This window comes from Notolabrus celidotus, chromosome 20, assembly GCF_009762535.1.
Source record: "Notolabrus celidotus isolate fNotCel1 chromosome 20, fNotCel1.pri, whole genome shotgun sequence".
Taxonomy (NCBI): Eukaryota; Metazoa; Chordata; class Actinopteri; order Labriformes; family Labridae; genus Notolabrus; species Notolabrus celidotus.
Genome location: NC_048291.1, coordinates 7,273,258 through 7,292,747, shown reverse-complemented (window position 1 = coordinate 7,292,747; position 19,490 = coordinate 7,273,258). Strand labels below are relative to the sequence as shown.

Sequence of the window (19,490 nt, the reverse complement as noted above, 5' to 3'; positions counted from 1 at the left end):
TGTTTTTTTTTTACACTGAACAACATTTAATAGACTTTGACTGTATTGCACCCTTTGACCTGCAGGGGGAGCACCTCACCAACAGGCAGAGGGAGAACAAAGGACTTAATGAAGCCTTTAAACATCAGAGTACTGCTGGGGAGCGCTCCGATCCTCAGCGCTGTGATGAAGGGGATACTCTTTTACTATGGTCAAACAAATGAGAACAAACTTTAAACTCCTCTTAGCTTTATTCTTTTCTACTACTGCATTTCTACAAGCACTGTGGGGAGCTTTTTAATGATGTTTTATGGATACAGTTACTAATCATTAATTTAATGACCCCTAATTCAACTTCTTCCTGAAAGTCTGTCTCACTGCTCTGTTGTGGCATGCCTTCATGTCTGTGATTTATGAACCCTGGTGGTGCAAATAAAAAAAAGGGAACAAGGAAGAGGAAGTGTTGTTCAGTACGGCCTGAAACTGATGTAAACATGCTGAGTGTTTCAATTTTCCTCTGTGATGCATGCTTCCCTTTTTTAAAGAACGTCTGGTTGACAAAGGAGCAGAGATTATTCACATTAGTTGAAGTGACCCTTAAAATGTAAAAAAGTATTAAACATGTGGTCAAACATTTGATCTGCTATGTCTATGATTAATGGTTCAAGTTTCCCTTTTTCTTTGTGTTTATTTTTGGAACTGATATACTGTCTCTTAATTTGAAGGCTGGATTTGAAACAAGTGGTAACAGGATATAAACAAATGCCGGTTTATTGAATGAAGGTACTTGGTAGAGAAGGCACTGATCTTAAGGTCAGGTATAGCGTCCTGCTTGAAGATGGGAACAAGGTATCATTGTATTGCCTTGGTTTGGTGGAGGTGTTTATGTGCTGATGGTTTGTTCCCTTTGAAAATTGAGAAGAATGTAATCACGGTATCTTCTCCCTACCGCTTCTCCCCGCCCTTTGTTAATTGAGTTGTTTATGGACGGCACAGAATTAAAGTAAATGAGAAGCATCTGTTGAGAGTCAAACCACTCATTCCAGCTGGGACCGCTACAGTACATGTGGGCCCTGCATGATAAACAGTCCTTGTTCTCAGTCCTCTGACGATGATGTTTCAGGGTGAGAGGGTGCCAGACTTTCATATTCTGAAGTTTTCCAGTGTTCTGTATTTGTGAGAAAAATAAGGAGATTTATTGTGTTTAGTGTGTGTGTGTTTGTTACCTGTGAGGACATGCGGGATGTATCTTGGCGTCCCGTCAGGTCTGAGGAGGAGATGTTGACCGGTGCTCCGCGATGAAGACGCATGCTCACTTTCCTCTCCTTCTCCAAACCTGAGACAAAAAAAAAAAAGAAGAGTCAAATTACAACATTCAGAGAAAGGAAAAACAGCGAGTGCAGCTGATTTGAAAGAATGATTATGTGATATGATAACTCTGTATGAATGTTTAACACAAATCAATCATGAGGCAAAGAACAGCAGATGAGGGAGAGTCTTGTGACAAACAAACTCAACGTGATGTGTGCAGCTGATATCTGAAATCAATTCAAGCCCAGGATAACTTGAAAACACATAAATGACCTTGTAGTGTGTGTGTATGTGTGTGTGACTGTGCTTGTGTGTGTGTGTGCTAACCTGTGTGTGAGGTGGGGTTGAGTGGGGAGGGGGCTGTGACTTCCTGAGCGGCCCTGGCTCTCCCTGAGGCCGAGGCCAAGCCCCTGGCACCGGGGTTCCTGCTGTGCCTCAGCCTCTCCTCACGGTCACGACGCTCCCGTTCTGCATCCTCAACGGCTCTGTTGGCACCCTGACAAACACACAAACACACACTTACAATTTAAAACTCTGTTCAAAGAAAACAGGCAGGCAGATGTCTGTCTAACATAATTCTGGTCCTGCTGGAGGTTTCTGCCTGTTAAAGGAAGTTTGTCCTTGCCACTGTAACTTGCTAAATGCTGCAAAGTGCTCTGCTCATGGTGGATTACATTGAGATCATACTGTCTGTGACATGGGTCTGGATCTGATCCTGTCTTGATGTTGGGTCTTTGTTAATAATATAACAGAGTACGGTCTAAACCTGCTCTGTTTGTAAATAGTCTTCAGATGACATTTGTTGTGATTCAGCACTAAACAAAGAGAACTCACAAATTTGAGCATGTTCCAGTCGAACACGTAGTCGTAGGAGAAGCCCTGTCTGTGGAAGAGGTTCCTGAAGAGCTGGCGGAGGTAGGAGTAGTCGGGTTTGTCGTCGAACCGCAGAGAGCGACAGAAGTTCAGGTAGGTGGCGAACTCCGCTATGAGGGTGGAAAGGTTCAAAACTTTAACACACAGTTTACAGTCACCAGAATCAAAAACATGTGTGTGTGTGTGTGTGTGTGTGTGTGTGTGTGTGTGTGTGTGTGTGTGTGTGTGTGTGTGTGTGTGTGTGTGTGGTGTGTTGTTCATAAGGCCTTTATCGTTTCAAGTCAAACATACATGGGTAGCCTTTGCAGAGGACCTCGATGGGCGTCGACATCTTCTTCTCACTGATGCGTTCGTACTTCTGCCTCTTGGTGGCAGCTTTGAGGCCCTGCCATGGCAGAGAGCCCAGGTTGAAGTACATGAGAACGTACCCCAGAGACTCCAGGTCGTCTCGTCTGGACTGTTCTGTGGACGGGAAGAGGACAGTGTCAGATCTTTGGGTCCATCCTCTCTGGCATAAAGCTGAAGTGAGGATTTTTTGGGGGTCTTACCGATGCCCAGATGTGTGTTTATGGAGGCGTAGCGGGCGGTGCCGGTCAGGTTCTTGTTCTCACGGTAAGGGATGTGCTGGTGCGTTCGGGCGTCGCGGTATTTCTTGGCCAGGCCGAAGTCGATGATGTAGACCAGGTTGCCCTTCTTGCCGAGTCCCATGAGGAAGTTGTCGGGCTTCACGTCTCGGTGGATGAAGTTCTTGGAGTGGATGTATTCGATGCGGCTGATCTGTTGATGCAGGACGAGAGCAGTGAGATGGAGTTCTTGCTTTAGGAGTACTAGTAAAAAGCTAGACTGATGACTTCTTTAAAATGCTCTTATAGATTTCAGAACACAGATTTCTACTTTGGTTCCTCCTCTGGTTTCTCACCATCTGGTCGGCCAGCAGCAGCACGGTCTTCAGGCTGAACTTGCGAGAGCAGAAGTTGAACAGGTCCTCCAGACTCGGCCCCAGCAGCTCCATCACCATCACGTTGTAGTCGCCCTCGGCCCCGCACCACTTTATCGTAGGAATACCGACTGCAGGAGAGGAGAGGAGGGAAATGTTACCTCGAAGAACTCCCAAAAAAACAGGAAGCAGACATGGTTTTAAGAATGCCCTCAATATTTTCAGGTTTTAGAATCTGCAAATCAGGAATGTGACAAAATTTGTACCCGTTCTATAGTCTAATGAATATTTAGAACTGCAACAGCTGCCTCCAAAATGTTGGTTAGCAAGCCTATCCAATTGAGACAAGTGTGTTAGCTGCGTCTTGTACTTTAAAAAGAGCTATTCAGGAGCAGCAGCATGGCAGGTTCACCACTTCAACTGTCTCACATTGTCCATAAGAGTCACAGCAGAGGCTAAGTTATCCACAAGTCTCCTCTTTTCTTAAACAAACAGTAAAAACGCTGAATAAAGTACTATGATGGGAAAAGGGAAGGTTTCTTAAATGCCCTTAAATGTCTTAATCCTTGAGGAGAAGTTCTGAAATGAATCGAATAATTAAAAGTTCATTTCAGTTAAGACAAGACCAGTTGTGATTCTGTGTCCGGCGGGAAAGTAAGACTTTTATTTGATTTTTAAATGAGTAAAGAGAGTCAGTACTGCAGATGTTAAGGGGCTGGGAGTTCAAGAGAGTTGGGGCACATTGACAAAGGCTCTGTCCCCTAAGAGTCTTTCATTTATCATCTCAGCTTAAATCAAATAAAATACTTTTATGTGAGCAGCATTTTTAGAGCTCGGTCACCTTCACTAAAAAAACAGTCTAACTAGATGTTTACAAAGTTACTTTAAGCCTCTTTAAGTCCTTCTTTTCTAAATCACACTGAAATGGGAACATACAGACTATTTTAAGAAGAATTGATCATGTTTATTAAATAGAAAGTTATTTTTTGTAAGAAATTAATTCACATGATTTTTTTTAACATAAGGCAGTTGAAAAAAAAATTAAACATAAGAAAGTTCGTCTTGCTCATCACAACTCTTCAGAGGCAGATTTGACCTCTTTAAAAAGCCTTTATTTTGAAACCAACAACTGGAATCCAAATTTTTTACACTCAAAATTGTACAAAAAAGCACCAACTCCTCTGAATGATGGGACAAGAACAAGCAACTGTTTGTCATTGTATCCTGATTATTTTAAAAAACTATACATAGATGGTCATTTAGTTTCTTTCCACTGATTAAACTGTGGTGTGTCTCGTCATGTGATGAAGACAGTGTGTGAATATTGGGACAGACTTTCAATCTCTGATCAGCTCACCATTCATTTCTAGCACAGCCACATTAACCACTGTCTGTGGCCTCTGCAGCTCTTTTTAATCCCTTTGGAGCTGAGATGAAGCCTGAACATAAATAAACATTTACACAGCTTTTAATCCACAACCAGAACAACAGACAAAGTTTTCTGGCGTGTCGTTTCTGTTCTTGTGTAAGGCTTCTGTAGAGAACACAATCCTGCACACACACGCACACACTCGCACAAACACACATAGGGGGGTGTGAAGGCAGAGGCCAGCTGGTTTAGTTGTAGCTGGTAATTGGCTGACGTTGCCGAGGCGAAGAGGCCATCTGGCATTTCCTTCTACAGGCAGACAGCGACAAAAAGCCGCTGCTCAGCACCTAGCACTGCACGCACGCACTCACACATCTACAGGCATACACACACAGACACACACACTCTGCATCAGCTATTTATATACGTACAAAACGCAAATACATCCCCCCCGGTCTGGGGCAGCCTCTGTGCCCTAATAAATCCTCCCCTGCTGGAACAAAAATACAAATGCATGTGTGTGCAGAGTTGTGCTGACGGAGACAAACTGTCTCCTGTGCACGCTCGCTCCTCTCCACAGTTTGAGTTAAAACAGAACTAATTCAATGAGGTCAGAAAACATTAATTAAGGTGCAGAGTTAAACTAGCTTGAACTTAGTTGACGCTCTCTGCTGTGTTTTCAGTTTTCTTCTGCATGTTGCTCAGACTACTGACCCTGCAGGAGGCTCACTTTGAGGCTGCAGGGCGATGCAACCCGCCAACGACACATGCAGAGAGGGACCGGTTCTATCTGGCTGCTCCGATGTTTGAAGCTTGTGGGCACGCTTACAGTCGAGCACAAACTTGCGTCCAATGGGGAAGTTTTTCTCTTCTGATGATTGTGCCTGAACCAGAGTTTAGGGTAGACTTTTTTTATGTCTGCCAATTTGGCAGGTGATATTGCAGAATTTCGGCTACTTAGAATAACTGTCAGACATCCGCTCTGAAAGCCTGATCTGCTTATTAATTTACATTTACCAGCAATACAACACTGAAAACACTCAAATTTGAAATTAATCAATAAATAAATAACATGATCAAGCACAGAGGACAGTGCGTTGATACCGACCTGCTGCATGGAGAAATGGGGGGGAGGGAGAGAGACTGGATCATAGAGTAACAGACCAGCACACCTGGACTTTCTTTTCTTAAAGTGAAGTTTGCATAATCTGGTTTACATTCACATGGACACTATAGAGCGCTTCATGATCTAAGAAGCACTGAAGTTTGAGAGCCCCGAACTTTTACTCTAACCTGAGCCTCCTCTGGTCCGGGACCAACAGGCGTGACCTGCCATGTCTGTCCGGTGTCATCCGTGCACCTCTGCACTGGACTCTACTCCGAATTCTGCGTGCAAGTAACGGGTGAATGTTTGGTAATGTCCTCTGCACGCTGCGCTGAAGGGAGTAATCCACGTTCACGCTTTCTGACCCCATTAAAGGTGACATATCATGTAAAATCAACTTTTTAATGGTTCTCTACCTGAAATATGTTTCCCTGGCATGTCTACACACCCCCCGAAGATGAAAAAAATCATTTCTGCCCCTGTTCCGATTTCTCCACCTTTCTGTAAATGTGTGCTGAAACGAGCCGTTTCAGATTTCAGTGTTTTTCATACGTCAGAACGCCATCCGGTCTGCAACGGAAGCCAGAGCTCGGAGCTTGTTCAGCCCATAGACTGTATAAAATACAACTCAACCCCTCCTCAGTTTTTCATTACCTGCACATATGTGCTTACAAGGAGGGAGGCATGCTAGTTGTAGGCTGTCTTAATAAACACGGTTTTACTCCCCACGTCTGCAGATTTGAACATCTAGTGCATGATTTTTATATTTCATGGAAAAGTGCAAGCGCTAGTTAGCATAGCAAAATGTTCGTTGATGTGTACCAAGCATAGACTGTATAAAATATGGACGTAGTATCCGTGATGTCACCCATCTGTTCCTGAGAGCTGTTTTGAAGCAAATTGACGGCAGCAGCCATATTGGAAATGCAGAACTCAACCAGGCAGAGTGTGATGTAGTGTGAGCCTCCTAGCCAATAGCTATGTGTTCCCGACCGGGAGTCACGTCAGTCATGTCCTTATTTGGGCAAAACTGGTAATCTTTAATATCTTCTGAACCGTCACGTTAGAAAAAAATTCCCCCCCCGTACAGTGTGTGCTGATAGAGAGATTAGCTTCATAGGGCCGAGCCGTTTTTTGAACCAGGCTGTAATATGTTTATTAATGCTGCATAGATCGTCTTTTTCCCATTCATTTCTATGTGGTTTCCGGTGTTTCTGCAGCCAGCCTCAAGCGGATTTTCGATGTATTGCTGTTTATAGCACTTCCGCATTGGCCTCATCGTTTGAGACTGGAGGTTGTCGCTTGGTACCAAGACACACGTCGACATACTGACAAATAAAACAACAAGAAACACAAAAGCTGTGACCAATCGATCAGAAAGGTCCTGCTGCAGGCGCCTCTCCGACAGGATCAGATTCTGGATCAAATTCAGAGGGGTGAAGTAACGCAGGTCTGTGAGCAGCCGTGTATATTCAGCCAACATGTAAACATTAGATCAACGTGCTGGAGAGCCGAGGGCACATCCACTTCCCGAGGGGGCGTGGTCAGAGAGCTCATTCTCATTTAAAGGCACAGACACAGAAAACAGCCTGTTCTGCGCAGGGCTGAAAAAGAGGGGTTTACTGGCATGCCAAAATCGGATTTCAAAGTGTTTTTTTGAGCATAAACTTTAAAGACATGTTTTGGGGACCTCTTAGACCAATATATTTTGATGAAAAAGAGCATAATATGTCACCTTTAAGTGTTTTGGAAGGTGGCCATCACCGAGTATGTTTTGATATTCATATTGCTGGGAGGCTAAACTTGATTAAACTCTTCATAAAGCATATGATCATAACCTTCTGTAAACTTGTCAAAGTAAGAGCTGTGGTTACATAATTTTTCATGTATCCATCATCAGTGGAGGAGCATTCTCCTGATGTTTTTGAGCATTCAGGTACTGACTGTTTTCTCTGTAACTCTGTCAGTCAGTAAACGTGACATGTGGCGTTTGGGTGACCCAAAAAAATCTGCTGCTTCACGACACGGTCGTGAACGAATGTTGGCATGTAAAAGTGTAGACTCCGAATATAAGACTAGTCTACTTTTTCACATGTAGTTTAAAGGGAAAAACCCAGCTTAAATGATGAACGATATGGTTATTTATATTTGGTATTTTACCGCCGGACACTTTGGCTGATGATGTCTCTACATGCCGGACAACTGCAGCGTAAACCCTGGCCTGAACTGAAATAAACTAATGCTTGGAAAAAAACCTTATGGCTTTCTTTCAATCTAGTTCTGCCAATAGAAGATACCAAACAGTCATATTTTACGCCTCAAACACTTCTGCATGTTAGCATTGTCACTGTTAGCGTCAAACAATGGGAAGAATGTATTTTACAGTCATTAAATAACAATAAATAGGTCACAAGGATGCAGACCTTTTCTAATGCAACTTCATTGTATTTGCTCTGCGTGGCATGACTGCATTTATTTGCCTCTGTTCCTTTTGGCACTGAACACACCTCAGGCTTTTGTCTCTTAAAATCCAGGACAACAATCAACTCCCTGTTTTTAGTTTCAACCCGTTGACACTTTAAGTGAAAGAGTGAGGAGTGCTGTGCTTCTGTGATTAATGTGCTTCTTGTTGTCGCCCCAGTACGGCCCTTTTTCGGTTTCAGAATCAATTAATCGAAGTTTTCAGCATGCATGTTCTGGGGCTGATGTTCACAATGAATGGGAGACTGTCACATCTTCAGTTTCTCCATGGTAAATATTCACAGTTGAGTTTCAGCACATCCAGAGTCCTCAGGGAGAGAGATTCTGGCCCCTCAACAATGCATTGACAAACACATATCCAGGTAAATGAAGTATGACAGTACCTCCACCCTGCATCATCTTGTAGATTTTGCTCTCAATGTGGAGCTGTGGGTGTTTCGTCTTCACACATTCCAACTTGATGGCGACCTCCTCTCCAACCGAGATGTCGGTACCTGCAGAGGCAGACAGAGGGACAGAGAGAAAGGTGAGCGGCATGGAGAAACATGGCACGTTTGCTTTAAGGAATTTCAAAGAGCCACACGAGATCCTAATCAAGTTTGCAGGAAATAGAGACATGACTTCACAACAACAACATGTGCGTTCATTTCAAAAACAGGACAATAATAATCTTTATATCAGTTCATAAAAAACTATAAACGAAAAACTCACAAGAATAAGGGTGTGAGTGATCGCAATGCATTGATCCCAATGGTTTCCCTGTGCAAAATTATTATTTTTATTATTTTGTATTATTTTTTTCTTTGTCGTCGATGGCACTGTTACTTCTTTTTATATTCTTTCAGGTGTAATCAATATTATTATTTTTATTATATTTTGTAATGATTTTAGTTTTCTTCTGTGTTACCTGTTTCGAAAACAATAAATAGTGACAAAGTAAATATAAAAATATATAATAAGATAATTCCAAAAAAATAAATCCAGAAATATTGTGGTATATTAAGAATACCTTAGAAAAATAATTCACATAATTTGTGGTTTCATTTTGTAAAATCTGGTGAAAACGAAGTCTTAATTGTTTATTTCTACTTATCACACAATGTCAAAACATTTACCTTTCTGGGGGAAAAACAATGGGAGAAAATTTGTATTTATTTAGCCAGGGAAAATAATTCATCATAAATATGTGTGACCAAGTATGCATTTTGTGTTGTGCCTCATCTAAATTTATGCTTCCTTGTAGAGACCAAGCCATGACCTCATGTTTTTGTGTTCTTGTGTGTGTGTAAGTATATGAGTAAGTGTGCACGTGTGTATGTAAACATGCATGTTCCAAAAAAAACCCTCAGAAAATAAGAAGTAAAAAAAACCAAAAAAAAACCCATTTACCTTTATATAGGATATCAGCTTTAATGTTCAAAGTGTTTTAAGTTTTAAGTTAATTCAAAAAACGACTTGACAGTAAGTAAAAATACCGATACCTGGGCTCATTCAAGTGTTAATATGCTGATCTTTTTTTTTTTTTAAAGTTATATTTTTTGGCCTTTTTGCCTTTATTTGATAGGACAGCTGAAGAGAGACAGGAAATGTGGGGAGTAGAGAGCGGGGGAAGACATGCAGGAAATGGTCGACCGGCCGGGAATCAAACCGGCCAACCCCTGTGGAGAGAACTGTAGCCTCTGTACGTGGGGCGCTTAGACCGCTAGGCCACCAGTGCCCCTAAATATGCTGATCACTTTAACATTCTTCTTTTTCACATCAGTATCAAACTGACATCTTACGTCAATGTACTACTGGATCTTTGTTACACTCTGCACTTCAGATAATCAGAGAGAGAGGGGAGGTCTTACAGGATGACCCTCTTAATGCATTGACTGAAGAGTGATATGTCATTCTGTATCATCTGTCTTTTGGACCGCTTTGAAACGCTGTGTCATTAATAAGTCTGACGAGTCATACTGAGTGAGTACTGGTTTGACATAGTCCCTCTGTACTGGGAGCAGTATTATATCGGGGATGTGAGTCTACTGAGATATGCTTCAGCTGAAGTCTCAAGTGTCAGTTTCATAGAGTACAAAAACATCCCGGCCTTATTTTAACTTTCATCTTCCCCCTATTTGAAATCAAGAAACAGAAATAAATACCTCATCATACTGATGCATGATGAAACCCATAGGAGGCATTTCATGTTACTGCATCACAGCTCAGTTTCCTCTGCTTCCAATTCACACTTCCTGACAAAGCAGCATGTGTTGGCAGAGCGGCAGACTTCTGTCTATCATCCAGTTTAAGGGTGAGTAGTGAGTGCAACCTAAAATGTATGTTCAGTGTCAGTTAATATGACATCACTTCATCAACTATATCTAATCTGCAGCATTAAGCACTGACAGGCTGATGGAGTGTTTCTGTTCATGTCCAACCGGTCTTATCAGCTCCACTGAGTAGATATGAAGATAATAAGTCGTTTGCATGTTTAACGTGGTGTACAGTGACAGTCAAAGTTATTTAAATGCCTTGTGTGGTTACTTGGGTACACACGGACATATCAGCGGTTAACAGCTCAGCCAAAAGGAAAAACGACCCCACAGGTTGGACTGAGTGTACCCTGCTCCTCTTTCCTGTTTCTACTTGCAGATGTTGTCCGAATTCCTCACAGCTATCTGGACATTTTAATCACCTTTAAGTGGTCTGAGGAGATTCTCCGGAGAACCAAAAGCTCCAGCTGCTCTCTGCCCTAAATGCGGTCATGGGGTCCAGTTCCCTCAGCATAATCGCAGCAACAGGACACGGGGTTACGTAATCCCCTTTCTCAAACACATGGTCTCGGTTCAATCCCAGGCTAAGAGCAGCTCCATTAGAGCTCCATTGATTTCCCTGAATGATGTCATCTGGGCGGGAGGGGCAGCAGGGCGAGGCACGCATGACTCATTTTATACCCGATATGTTGTATAATTCAAACTCGGGATCTGTTAAATGATGCTAGATAAAAGTCTGAGGAGGGAGCTGCTTCAGAGAAACAAAGTCCAGAGGCAGAATATCTCTGCAGCTGAGTAATGGGGGCATTGATCTGCCTCTGACCGGCCACACAAATCCATATCAGCCCGAGAAGTGACTTTAAAGGGTCAGTTCACCAAATTACAAATAACTCAATTCCATTAACCTTCATATTACCAAGGACTGCCGTTTGATTTGTAACAGGGGTGAGAAAAGTGGGTGGAAACTCGTTAGCAGCAATAGAAAAAACCTGTTTTTTTTTGCGCACACACACACACACACACACACACACACACACACACACACACACACACACACACACACACACACACACACACACACACACACACACACACACACACACACACACACACACACACACACACACACACACACACTAGGCAATCCTTACTGTGCTTTAGCATGTCTCTGTTCATGCTCTCTGTCTGAGAGTTGTAGATCACTGATCATTATTTATGAGTGTTTCCAGACATGTAGCGCCATGGAGCTGTCCAAAATGTTCCCAGTATGCTTCATTTGTTGTTGAGCCTCCCCGTCCCTCCTGTCACTCCATGTGATGGAATTTTCTTTGGACTCTGGTGCTTGCATTGCTGTGGATTCACTCGCACGTATCACACTCCTATTGAATGTTAGCACCCTTCTACTAAGCAGTAAGGGAGTCACCATAGACTGTATAAATAATGGACGTAGTATCCGGGATGTCACCCATCTGTTGCTGACAATGTTTGGAAGCCAATCGTCGGCGGGGGCCATATTGGAAATGCTGAACTCAACCACACTTAATGTGAGGTAAAGAAGCGGGATTTGAGCCTCCTAGCCAACAGCTATGTGTTCCCGCCTGTCAGTCAAGTCAGTCATGTCCTTATTTGGGCAAAACTTGTAATCTTAATAACTTCTGAAAACTTGCGTTAGAAAAATAAAATGTCACCCCCGGTACAGTGTGTGTCGATAGAGAAATTTGCTACGTAGACCAAAGCCGTTTTTTGAAGGCTGTAAACATGTTTATTAATGCTGCAAAGATCATCTTTTTAGAATGGGTGAGGATGTTGTTTCCGGTGTTTCTGCAGCCAGCCTCAAGCGGATGCTCAATGAACTGAAGTTTATAATACTTCGGCATGGGCTTCATGTTTTGAGACCGGAGGTTGCCGCTTGGGAGTCACATTATGTATTGTCTTCCTCTGATTGGTTAAAGTTCGACTGTGTCCACTCTTTCTTTTAAAACCAGAGCAGAATTGTAGAAGTGTTTTCCTGCTGCTTTCGTTGAACAAACTTGACGGCCTAACAGCATCGAGGCCAGGTTTGAAGGTCTTTTTGCCATCTGTTAACCTTGATATTACTTTATTATAACACTACATTAAGGTGTTGTTATATGGCTGTATGATGTCCATACTGCAGTTGCATTCTAACAGTTATTTTAAAGAAGTGAGGGATTTATTATTACACTGTTTGATGAAAGATTGAACCTCCAGTTTGTCCAACTCTTAAACAAAAATTATTTGACTTTACTTTCAACTCAAACTCCTAAACACACACAGAGACTTTTGACTCAGTCACCCCGAGTTGTTGTTCCAAGCTCTGTGCAGGGTCGGTCAATTTACCAATCAACTAATTGATCAGTGAAAATGTCTGTAAAGGTTTTCGTAGAAAGAGCAGCAGAGTTCAGTCCCCTGTGTGTTTTATTGCGTAATAGGAATGTGATTTGTCTGGACAGATTTCTCTGGGGAATGCAGATCTCTCCACTGACTGAGTGTGTGTGTGTTAGTGGAAAGAAAGAGTGTGTGGTTTATCCTGACAGGTTGCAAGGAGGAATATGTTCAGACTTGTCTAAAACAGATTAACACACTACAACCATGTTCACGTTGTTACTTCATGTACTGCTGTTTGGTCTGACTGTAATCAGTTTCAGGAGATATTTAAAAACAGGTTGAAATCTGATTGTTCTGACCCCCTCGAGGGGTCAGTGGAGTTTGATCCTGATTGGTTGGGCCACTGAATGATCTGATTGGGCAAGGGCACAGATGATTTATGGACTGTGGTGACATCAGCGATTTTTGGTGTTAAAATCTTTATGCTGGCTTTATGTTTTACTTTTAAGTCAACCCAAACAATGCCGAAACAAAGGAGGCTACATTGGAAACCAACCACTGGTTTTAATTCTTAAGTTTTAATGGTGAACTCTCTGGCTGCTTCAGGTCCCCATAGCTTTCAAATGTAGTGTCCCCAGGATCCACTGGTGGTGACTTAAGTGGGTCCCTGGGAAATGTAATGAGTCCCTAATTAAATGTTTTTCCTTGGAGAAAAATAGTGTTCAATTATTTACAATCAACGGGTATAACCACTTATGTTCAAGATGTCCCTGAAATTAAGATAATGTGATATCCTTAGAAATATGTTTCTAATATTATTTAGTGTCATTTTTTAAAACCAAGCCATACTCCGCTATGGGCTAACATAAATCCATATCACCTCCAGGGCCTGTATGAACGTCCAGCCATTACACAAACGGGACCATTAGTCTTAACGTACCATTATGGAACGGCCCATTTGGCTGTAGCGTTAGCCGCATGCACGACTGCAAATAATCAGTCAATTAGCTAATTTGCGCCATGAAAGCGAGGCTGGTGCAAAACGTTATATGTCAAGGGAACCTCCTGGAAAACCTTGATCCAACAAATTTGAATTGCGCATGCCTACTACGCTTAAAAAACAATAAACATGGCGAGCGGTACCGGTGGAGAGGATCAAGAAAAAACAAATTTTCATAAGAAGAAATGGACATTTTATTACAAGAATATAGAATAAACAAACAGCTTTTATCAGCAAGTCAATCGTCAAAGGGAACAACCAAGAAGAAAGGGAAAGTTTGGCTTCAGATCTTGAACCGGGTAAATGCGTGCAGTGTTTCTGAGCGCACAGTATAAGACCTACAAAATAAAAGAAGCAACTTGGAAGCGGCTTTGCGCAACAAGCACCGCCACCAAGAATTATGTTGAGTCTCCTAAATCTAAATTTGCTGTATACTAAGACATTGTCATACTTTTCCAAAGGATTTGCTCAATCCCTAAATATCTGTTTTCACATATGTCTTCTTAAACGCTAACGCATAAGCACGATGTCCGCCATCCTTTAAACAGCCTAACAGGTGTGGTAATCCTGCCGTTAGCATCCTGTAATGGTGGGGTCTACCACCATTAAATCTAATGCTTTGTTGGGGTGTTAACCTGGCTCATGCATACCGCTAATCGATTATTTTTTTCATCATTAGTACAAACGGCCCGTTTTCATTGCTAATGGCTGGACGTGCATACAGGCCCTGGTCTCTGCTACACGCACACTCACTAACCCGAGGCTTCTTCAGAAAACGGAGGCTTGAACCCAGATTTGAAGGTATCAGTGACACAGGACGATACCTATCAACATCCCTGCTATATAACTATAGTTATATAATAATTCTAAAAACTGTTGGTGTAGCTTTTCTTTTCCTTCTTGGCAGACACCAAGCAGCCTCAGGTGCATCAACACCTCCATTACACTGCATCAGATAAGGACACCTGTGTTGTTATAGAAGGTGTCTCAAATCAATGCCAAAGAGGAAATCAAAAAGACATCAACGGTTTCTTCATGCAGCACTGACATTACTTAATGTTTGTCTCTTTTATATGAATACTAGGGTTGTCAAAATGTTTACAATACTTTGACTTTTTCATACCATGTGCTTTCAAAAGATAAAATCTCCATATTTTTTAAGTTTGATGAATCAAAATGACTTAAATTCAAAATAAAAATACAGATCAGCAGCCCGCAAAAGCTACTGCAGAGAGAGACAGCAGTGGCGGTCGAGCAAGTAACCCTAATGAAAACAAGACTGAACACAGAATTAAGGTGTTAGTTTCGCATTGTTTCACAGTTTACACTCAAACAGGCTCGTACCTCTGCACACACACTCAGGAAGGAGCTGGATTATATTTAAATTCAGCTGTGCTTCATCCTGTGAGCTCTCACACAGAAACAACACCGCTAACCTCCTTCATACAGATCAGCTGCTGACTTTTTGTTAAGTCCTTCTGACACCTCCTAAAAATGCACGAGTTATATTCGGTCTGCTGGAGACAGACAGAGCGCAGGAGAGAGGGAGATGTCACCTGATCGTTGCTGTGGTTTCTATGAGACCTGCTGCTGTTGTGATAAAGCTGTTATCTACAAAAGCAGAAATGATCAGAGCTAGGAGATTGACTATTTCTATACAGATATTCCTAAGTCTTACACTTTCCCAGTAAATCGTTCATTATCTTATGAAAAAGAAGCAGGAGGAGAAAACTTCACACACTTGTACAGAATGGGAAATGATAAGAGATCAGCCGAAGATCAGAGAAAGAACTTTGTCCACAGGAGTAGGGCTGGGCGATAATTCGAAAACAATAATAATTGTGATATAATTTTTCTCAATATAAATGTTTAATACGAAATGTTTGATACAAAATTGATATATTTAAATCTGTAATTAAACCCCCCAACCACTGGAAAGGAAGGAGGCTCCAATGTGCCTTAACCGCTAGTTTCCACCCAACATTAGACAGAAGAAGATGGCATTGAACAGCCAATCATGTCGCAGGGTGAAGGCTGATTTATACTTCTGTGTTGCCCCTACGCGGACATGATCACCACATACTTGTGCGTATATGTGTTCGTGACACGCATAAATTCCCTTGAGGGCAGTGTGGTCTCTCTGATAGCTGGTCACCTGCTTCCGCCCCGCTACGATCTCTGTTTACCTTTCGTGAGTTATGTTCATCTACAGCTCATACATGTTGCTTTTTATCAAGCAGACATAATTAATGACATGAAGAATAGAGAGGAGGAGATAAATAATACACAAATAAAACAAACAAATACACGACCGATGAGCGGGGATCCCGGAAGTGCTGTAAATAATGAAAATACAATGCCGCCGAGCGGACCAATCACAGGGCTTGCGGTCCATGTTGATTCTACACATAGTTACATTTTGGAGGAGGTGCACGTCAGCTACGTGCGTAGGCCTCTGCGTAGGTAAGGGAACCATGCCAACCTGTGGCGTAGGCTACGCCGTCAAGTCGTTGCAGAAGTATAAATCAGCCCTAAGAGGTAGGCGGGCTTAAAGACGTTTGGGTTTTTGTTTTTTTTTTTACACAAAAGACCTGCTTCCTCTTAGCACTGTCAAAAATGATGGATACAAGAAGCTTATCAGAGAACTACATCCAGACACGAGCTAACAAACCAACTGATTTCTTCAACCATTTTCGCTCAGGAGCAAAAATCTGACTTCAAATTTAAATGAAATAATGATTTATATATTTATGTGATAATTATCGATAGACTGATTTTATCGTGATAACATCTTTTTCAATATCGCCCAGCTCTACACTGGAGACACCAAAACAGACACAAATCTTAAGTTCCTCTTAATAAGTTCAAAGAATAACATTTCTGAAATGAAGGCCCTCGGGTAGGGCTGGGCGATAATTCGATAACAATAATTATAGCGATATAATTTTTCTTTTTTTTTGATAAAAGTTCGATATAAATAAACATTTAATTACACCCCCTAGCCACTTAAACTGGAGGGTATTGTAATGAGCCTTAAACGCTAGTTGCCGCCTAACATTTGACAGAAGAAGAAGACGGCATTGAACAGCCAATCATGTCACAGGGTGAGAGGGGTGTGGGGCTCAAAGACGTTTGGTGCTGAATGTAAACACAGCTAAGACGAGGGACAGCGAGTGGGTAGTCTGACACTGTGCTGACTCTGCTTTAACTATTAACTTAATAAACTTCATAAAATTTACTGACAGAATGTGGGTAAAGGAAGAGCATGGAGACAACTCCGCTGTTCATTTCTAAAACGTTTAATGTCCATCGAGACCGTAACACAACAGGGCACCGAACGACTGTGATGCATTCACTGTACTGTGGGAAACAACAGCACTGCCTGTAACCCTTAGTAATCTCAAAGGGGAGAGCTCAACTCAAAACAATACTCTACTAGACTGAAAGAATACAATTCGATATACATTTGTTGCAAATGTAAATCAAATTATGGAAGCAACCTCAAACTGAGAAAAATAAGAGTCTAAAAACTAAAACTTCACTAAAATCTAATTTTACAAAAAAGACCTGCTTCCTGTTAGCACCGTCAGAAATGATGGATTCAAGAAGTTCATCAGAAAACTAAATCCAGATACAAACTAACCAACTGTCTAGTTACTTCAACTTTCACGTAGGAGCAAAAATCTGCATTTAAATTTAAATGAAATAATGATTTGATATTTATCGTGATAATTATAGATAAACTGATTTTATTGTGATAACACCATTTTCCATATCACCCAGCCCTACCCTCAGGATTTCAAACTTAAACCTCTCTGCTGGGAGATGTAAACAACAGATGCAACATGTTGCTCTGAGAATATTAATGCTCAGACTGTAAGCTTATCTTCTTCTTGGAGCTTGAGGACCTTTAGTTAAGGACAAGGACCCCGTCCAACCCAACGTGTTACTGTAGGAGGTGTTACTACAAGGTTCTTCTCACATCAACATCTCTGAAATGTATCCTCGCTGCAGAGGAAAAGCAAACAACTCAGACAACATTTCTCAACCCTAAAATTACCCAGAAGCTACTGCCTTTAGTGACGTCAACAAAAACCACTACGAACATCAGAAGCTCTCACACAATCAAACCACAGAGTTTCACAAGAAGACTGGCAGAGAGGCGTCATCATTGGTTTGTAAAGTGAGTCACCGCCAGCGTTCGGTCTGAGCATGTCTCAGGTTCTGTTATTGTAACAGCTTTTAAAACCTCCTCGCTGTTCACTCTGCTTATGTAAGCCGACCCATCCCTGTTCGCATACACTGCTGGAACCCTTTCAGTTCACCAGGATATCACACGCCAAGGCTCTGTTACATAAGGCCCGTCAGACAGGTAACAGACTGAGGCAGTGTTGCACCATTTACAGACACTTTTTTTAAACACCACAAGTTCAGGCTGCATTAAGGTGTTGCACCACAGACGTCTTCATGTCCTTAGACAAAGAGATTGAAAGTGTTTTTATGTAATTCATGATGTAAAGTGATGCATCAGGGCGAGCCGTTGCCATGCACTTGATTGGTTCTGGTGTGGCCACTTTTTATCAGGTCATCTGATACCGGTCTTAATAACCAGGTCAGCTTGTTTGGGGAGGAGGAGCCCTTTTTGGCCGGTGGATCGGTGTCAGAGTGGGTCGTCTCTCAGTCAAAAGGTTGGTGTTTTTGATGGCAGCTACCGCAGTCCCCATGAGGAAGACGCTGAACCGCAAATTGCTACCAGTGGTTTAGCCAGCGATGTGCTGATTGCGTGTGAATGAGATTATGAGACTTATTCAGAAGACGAGACGGAAGAAGAGCGCTTAAACGAGCTGACGTTAGCAGTAGCTCGTCTTGCTGCCCTTTTGATGTGCTGTACGATATACAGCAATTTATACCTGATAATAGGGGTGTGACAATTCATCTACTGCATTGATGTATACATTTATATTCCTATGATATGACTACATTGATCTTTGCTCGGCAAGTTTGCCTTCCAGATGACAGATATCGATCTAACATCATTTTAAAAGGTAATAATGGGTTATATCGATACTAAGAAATAACACATTGGATTTAAGCACAGCCAACTTTATATGGATGTGTTTTTTTGCACTTTTAATGATAAAGACGTTAAACGTTACTAAATTAAGGCTGCCTGTCAGTGATGTCATCGCCAAGCGCCAGCAGACATAAAACATAGCATGGCGGATGGCAGAGGACAAGCTGGTGAGCGAGGAATGATCAAGCCTCCGTTGCGGTCCAGCGTGTGGAAACACTTTGGCTTTTGCAAAGACGGAGATGTTCTAAATAAGTCGCTTGCTGTTTGTAGGATATGTAAAGGTCAAGTAAAGCACCACGGCAACATGACAAATCTGTCCAACCAGCTACTAAGGCGCCATGGGATTTCACACAACGCCGGCAGTCTAGGCACCTCTTGCAGCACTCATCAAGGTAACATCTGCTCTGCACAAGCCTCATGCCTCGCCAGCATGTTTACTCAGAGACTGGTTGATTTTTTGGCAGAAAGTCACTGAATCATTTTGGATCGTATCGTTCTAAATGAACCAATATCGTCCTTTAATCATATCGGCAACCACGAATCATGACAATAAACGAATGGTTGTTAAAAAGACTTGTTACACCACTACTACCTTCTATTAGCAGACACGTATGACTTCTTAAGCACTGACTGCAAAAATTGAAGGACTTTTGACCCTGCTCCCTGAGTTCCCTCAGAAGTGGTAGGAACAGAACTGTTTTCAGTCAACACTGTTGGATCAGAGTTCCCATATTCCTTGGCAGGGTCAACCCAAAGGCTT

General features: G+C 42.1%; 1 protein-coding gene across 1 annotated transcript in view; it reads right to left on the bottom strand.

Moving 5' to 3' along the window:
• Positions 1-19,490, bottom strand: part of csnk1da (casein kinase 1, delta a) — a 36,229-nt gene that overhangs the window by 7,545 nt on the left and 9,194 nt on the right. Inside the window, exons 2-8 of the mRNA XM_034710706.1 lie at positions 8,439-8,549; positions 3,083-3,231; positions 2,712-2,940; positions 2,455-2,625; positions 2,125-2,273; positions 1,618-1,786; positions 1,206-1,315 (exon numbers count right to left, since the gene is read on the bottom strand). Coding sequence (XP_034566597.1) covers positions 1,206-1,315; positions 1,618-1,786; positions 2,125-2,273; positions 2,455-2,625; positions 2,712-2,940; positions 3,083-3,231; positions 8,439-8,549 — 1,088 coding nt within the window. The remainder of the gene's footprint in view (positions 1-1,205; positions 1,316-1,617; positions 1,787-2,124; positions 2,274-2,454; positions 2,626-2,711; positions 2,941-3,082; positions 3,232-8,438; positions 8,550-19,490) is intronic.